Source organism: Megalops cyprinoides, chromosome 20 (assembly GCF_013368585.1).
Source record: "Megalops cyprinoides isolate fMegCyp1 chromosome 20, fMegCyp1.pri, whole genome shotgun sequence".
Classification (NCBI taxonomy): domain Eukaryota; kingdom Metazoa; phylum Chordata; class Actinopteri; order Elopiformes; family Megalopidae; genus Megalops; species Megalops cyprinoides.
In genome coordinates, this window is record NC_050602.1 from 14,700,355 (window position 1) to 14,706,385 (window position 6,031).

The window sequence follows — 6,031 nt, forward strand, 5'->3', positions numbered from 1 at the left end:
TATGCTCAAACATCAGCACTGCTTAACTGACCATACAATAAGAGTGTATACTGTAGTAACAATGTTCATGACTTCAGTTAAAATTTTATTAATATTAAAATGTTGTGGAACTCCTGTACATTCATCAAAAGGAAAGCCATATGTGTAAGTGTAAACTTTTGTCTTAGAGGGCTTTTCCCTGTATCTAGGTCCTGCAGAAATTATTTATTAGTTTTATGTTGTGCTTACTTACTTCTTCTTTCTTCTTTTACGAAAAAAGTAACACGTTCAAATCCACAATCCACAATGTAGTTGTGAAAGTTTGCAGAATATAATAGAAAATCAGATGTCGCCAGTTATGAGTTATCTGTTTCACTTTACCTGCACCTCTTAGAATATCTTGTAAAATGGCGTGTGTTGTATAATGTATTCATTTGCAAAAACTGGTAAAGCAAGAATAATTTTAAGTCTTGCACACTGGATGCCATTTTATCTTTTTTTCTGATTTATAGCAATAATAAATGCTCATTGAATTGCTCGGTCTGTTGTACGACACATGGACCAAATATTCAATAAATAATTAGCAGCCCAAGTCATGGTCTTATTGCTTATGTAAAAGGCGATGAAACTAAACAATGAGAGTGGTTGATGAAGTACTGCACATGTACATTATGTGGTTATTGAGTGCAACCGAAGGCAGAGGGCCTAATAGTGGCTACAGAAGGTAGGTTGATTACCACTGTTGTCACTAAGACTCATCTATCCTTACTTCCTTGTCTATGGACTCAACATCAAGATAAACTGACACTGAGTGCTGGCATTCGTGGCAGGAATTGAAAATCGAGAAGTTAACTTACAGAAAAAATTGGTGCGAATCAGCTTAAAAGTTTGAATCATGAAGAATAAAAGTTTGAGGACTTCATAGGACTGCTTCTTTATACAAGGTTTATTGAATCAATAAAACATTTGATTCATTTTGGACACAAGCACCTTTGTCAGAACATACACAGAGGGTGACCACTATCGTATACAATATAGCCAGGCTACATAGCTGTTGTTAGGTCACAGGCAAGGTACATATGAATTGAAATACATTTTTTAGTCCAGGTAATTCCACCTGACAGTAATTTGCTAGCAAGTTAACTTTCTCTGTATGTTGCTGTTGCTGTATTTTGTCCCTATATTATGCAGTTATAGTCTTTTCATCTTTTATGCTCCATACAGTAAACGGCAGAAGAAAGACAGAATAATTGTTGAGAATGCTCTGGGTTTCTTCTTCTTATGTCCATTTCTGATATCATGATGAAAGATTATTTCCATTGTCCTCAAACGGTCAAATGTCTTGCTGAGGCAAAGAGGAAAACTGCCACGGAGAAAAGATCCCATAAGGAGAAGCAGTGACACGTCAAAAGTAACCGTTAGCAACAGAAAACCCTTGCTAATGAGGCTTTATCACAGTTACCACAGTTTCCACAAAACAGTGCCCTCATTCAATTCACTGAATCCTATTGAGATGTAGATGTGGAGAGACAGAGAAGAGGAGAATGGGCCGATGTGTCAGATCTACAGCTGTGATGTCCTTGCATGAAAGAAATATTATCTCTGTGGTCCAATGTGGCAGCACATCTGTCTGGTCGGAACGTGACTGGTTGTTTTGGGCCCGTCTGTGAGACTTCTGAGGCATTGCAAAACCAACAAGAGGCCCTGTCTCTGTCTTTATATCCCCACCCTCTCCTCTTTATCCCAATAAGCACAGGGAGCTTTTTTATCTTAGACCAATAAAGGATCATCTCTGTCCATGTATCTAGCCATTCTGTCCCTGTATCCATAAAGCAGCCGATTAACAACACAATCACCCTTCTATTTATTGATATGGGGGGAGAGGGGCGTCTTCACAGGAGCCCTCTCAGCTGGGCCTTGTTTCCATGGCGCCGTGGCTGGCAGCTCATCTCAGTCGAGGCGCACCATTCAGAGGGCTGGGTGTGGGATGGGAGGGGTCGGGGTTCAGTGGGAAGCCCCCGCCACTGAAATTGAATATTACAACAAAACACAAGCGGAGCCACATGCACCACTAGGCAATGTGCCGAGGGGACTGGCACAAGGATACGCCTCCTACCCTTGCTCTCCTATAATATGTGGCAGCGACCTCTCCAGTCCACACATCCCTGCACTTACAGGCTTGGAGCTTCTCTCCAACCCCCTGCTCTGGGGACCGGCTGTCATCCGCCCCATGCCAGGAACCCGCTGAGAGGATTCCTTCTCTGCCTCAAACGCCCACACTCATTACTGCAACCAAACCAGGACTGACAACTGGTGAGTCTCCCTCCATCCATTTGGTTTTAATACAAGGTGTCTGTGGTTTGCAGCGATGAAAGGACAAACCACAGGCAAGAGTATTTACACAGCTCTTTTAATACTTAACTTATGCTTAAATATTTGATATCTTATCTAAGACTGAGATTTGGATTCACAATCAAATGAAGGGTCATTTTTAATTGTCTGTGTTGCTGGCCTGCTGTTAATATTGTGTCAGAAAGTGCACTAAATTGAAATTCAACACATAAATGGCATAGATTAATTTAAATGTATCAGATCTTTAGCAGGCAAAGGAGAATACATTGACTCAACAGACGAGGGATTATTTTGTTAGATGTCTCAGCTGCACTTACAGCACTGGTTCAGCTGGCTGGGAAGTTTTCCCAGCAGATAAAACACCACATTCATTGCCCCCAAATGAACTGGTGCAGCTGAAGCCGACTTTGCATACTCGTGCCACACAATCACATTGACTCAGAGCGAATTTGGCCAGCCCTTGAACCGCCAAAGCAAAGAATCCATTCCTCCTTTTATTTTTTCTGCAATTTCCTGGGAGCCCAGAGAGTTTATTTTACCATAATTGTGCATGCAGGCAGACTCAGGTATCAGAATGAAGGCAGCATAGTTCATGCATTTTTCAGACTATTTGACAAACAGCCACATATTCCACTCTCTCCCGTTGGACTTCTTGAGAAATGGCATTCCTTTTCACCTTGTTTTCACACAGCACACTCCAGACAAAAAGGAGCCAGCTGCTGTGTTCAGCCAAAAAATGGAAAATACGAAGAATTTTTGACACCATAGAGATCCTTAGTCATTTCACAGAAAAATTGTTTTTGGGAAAGAATATTTATGCACTGTAAGTATACTAAGAGAAGGGACTATGTCCACCAAAACCCACAATATTGTCTACCCATTCAGTGTGAGTAAGACAAGCAACAATGTAACAAATTACATTTGTAAGGCAAAGCAGAGTCTGAGAGACACCTGGGCCAGCATGGAAGGAGAGGGTGATGGGCAAGGTGTAGGTATGACTGCTGTCTGACACAGTACAACCACTGAGCCGATCAGGGCACACTCACCTGCTCTGAGACATCTGCAAACATTCCCCAGGGGACACTGCCAGCTCCTGTTGCCCAGCTTCTCTGACTCTGTGCCAAGAACCCCCCCCAAACCCCCAAAAGCTAAACTAAGCTCCATAATATTTACTGCATCACATGTTTACTGTGATAGCAGTATGTAACACCACCTGACAGCCTTCCCACCATGCCTCTGTCTGTGGGGAGTCCACATGGTGGATCCTTCAGTGCAGACGGAAATGGGCTGTGTAAGGTTTGGAGTGTGTTTCTGAAACTCGTCTGGTATTTAGATCAGCTGTGGTGACATGTGCTGCCGGGATCTCTGTGGACTGACAAATATCCCCATCTCCTTCTGTGTAACAAGTGGAAAAGTATTAGGGAAAGGGGTATTATTTTCTGCATTGTAGTAATACTTTTTACATTTTTCTAGACGTTTTACTTGTTTTCTTGTATACTTATTACTTAACTTATTACTTAAATCATATGTTCAGACGTTGGAAAATTCACACATTCACAGATCTCCACCTCTAAAAACTGAAAAGATAAGTATACTTCCGTAAGTAAGTAATCAAATGGTTTATGATTGCAATAATGGTAATTGTTTGCTCTTTTTGGCCCTAGCTAGAAGAGATGGACCCTTCAATAGAAGTTACCTCTCTGTTCTCCAACCAATCAACAGAGAGCTGTGGAGGGGAGACCAGAGTGGAGAACCTGGTCTTTGGGGGCTACTACATCCTGGTCTTCCTACTGGCCTTGAATGGGAACAGCCTGGCTCTGTGGATCTTCTCCCGCCAGCGTGGATCCTCCACTCCTGCCAACGTCTTCCTGTTGCACCTGGCAGTGGCGGACCTCTCCTATGTGGTCATCTTACCTCTGAGGGCGACCTATCACCTGACAGGGGGCCACTGGCCGTTTGGGGAGGTGCCGTGCCGATTAGCCGGGTACCTCTTCTACGTCAACATGTACGCCAGCCTCTACTTCCTGGCCTGCGTGGCCGGGGACCGCTACCTGGCCGTGGTGCACGCCGTGAGGTCGCTGAAGGTCCGGCGGGCCCGCCATGCCCACATTGCCAGCTTCGCCCTATGGTTCCTGGTCACCATCTCCATGGCACCCCTGCTCGTCAGCCGGCAGACCTCCGAGGTGGACGGGGCGACCGTGTGCCTGCAGCTGTACCGCGAGAAGGCGTCCCGCCGGGCCCTGGTCTCGCTGGCGGTGGCCTTCACTCCACCCTTCCTGGCCACGCTGTCCTGCTACTTGCTGATCATCCACAGCCTGCGGCGGGGCTCCCGGCTGGAGCCGGCGCTGAAGCTCAAGGCCCTGCGCACCATCGGCCTGGTGCTGCTCATCTACGTGGTGTGCTTCCTGCCCTACCACGCCAGCCGCGCCACCTACATCCTGGGCTACGGCCACCCGGGCGTCTCCTGCCAGGCCCGCCGGGGCCTCATGTTGGGCAACCGGCTCACTTCCTCCCTCACCTGTCTGAACGGGGCCCTGGACCCCCTGGTCTACCTCTTCGGGGCGGAGAAGTTCCGCGGGAGCCTGCATAAGCTCTTCAGCAGGAACGCAGCAGGGACCTCTGGCGCCACCACTGGGGAGCTGAAGGGAACGCACGAGAGCTCAGTGAGTGCTAAGTCTGAGATCTAAGTCTAAGTCTAAGCCTGCGGGGGGGGTAAAGGTTACAGGAGATGCAATGGGCCCTGAAAACGTGCTCCCTTTAACAGACTCAGTCTTATCCTTTTCAAACGGAAAAGGGCTCCCAGGTTAAATCTCTTTGAATCAAAAGGGCAGGTGGCATCCGGAAATCAAACCCTGACCTTTACATGTTGTCATAGTTGCGGGTTCCTTCATGGGAAATGGAGCCCCTGTGACAGTAACCTTTAGACAAAAGCAAATTATCTTCAGGTCCTTCAACATTACAAGACTGGGGAAGAGCACAGCCCTTGAAGCTAAGCACAATGTTGAAATCCATTGCAAGCTTGTCATGAAGTCCAGTCAATTTGCTTTCAGTTTGCATCTTTTGGTGCTACAGCATGAGGGAAATGCAGCATTCTTAAGTTTGTCTTATTTCTACATGTGTTTTCTTATGTGACAAAAATGTCAAAAGAGGAATATTTTGATCACTTATCTTTTCAAGCAGCACTTCTGAAAATGGTCAAGCTTAAGGAGGTTTTATAGCTGTGTTGTGAAGAAGAGAAGTGGGCTGTGAACATTTGAAAACCAGTTGCGAAGCTTTATAACTTTGTATATATGCACACTCACATTGCTTCTCTGGCAAGCCTAAATGTATAGTCAATATAAAAACAAAATGAAACCCTTTGAAAAGGTTCATACAAAGGGACTGCAATTCTGTTACTGAAGGTTTCAAACACTTACCATATATTTATACGATAATATAGTTAGATTTATAATTTGCATTTTGTATTTGCTAGTGTGCAGTATATATGTGTCATTTTGTTAATGTGCCTGCATTTGAGAAGGTGAGACATTGTGGCAATGTGGCAATATCAGTGCAATGTCTTCTTGAGAAATATTCTGTGTGAAAGATCAAGTCTGTTCATGTGTCTGTGTTGTGTGTGAGAGTGTGTAGGCAGCAGTATGGGATTTGGAGTTCACGTGCCCCCATTTCACAAGGTGGGATGGCCCACTGTTCTGTAATG

At 45.1% G+C, this 6,031-nt stretch overlaps 1 protein-coding gene across 1 annotated transcript; it reads left to right on the forward strand.

Moving 5' to 3' along the window:
- Nucleotides 1-2,038: 2,038 nt before the first annotated feature.
- On the forward strand, nucleotides 2,039-5,641 carry LOC118795946 (uracil nucleotide/cysteinyl leukotriene receptor-like). The gene is made up of 2 exons (XM_036554762.1): nucleotides 2,039-2,292; nucleotides 3,996-5,641. The coding sequence occupies exon 2, from the start codon at nucleotides 4,005-4,007 to the stop codon at nucleotides 5,016-5,018; it is 1,014 nt and encodes a 337-aa protein (XP_036410655.1). The 5' UTR covers nucleotides 2,039-2,292; nucleotides 3,996-4,004; the 3' UTR covers nucleotides 5,019-5,641.
- The last annotated feature ends 390 nt before the right edge of the window (nucleotides 5,642-6,031 follow it).

What these genes read in the sequence shown, in the direction of transcription:
- LOC118795946 (XM_036554762.1), top strand. Translation starts at nt 4,005, where the DNA reads ATGGACCCTTCAATAGAAGTTACCTCTCTGTTCTCCAACCAATCAACA.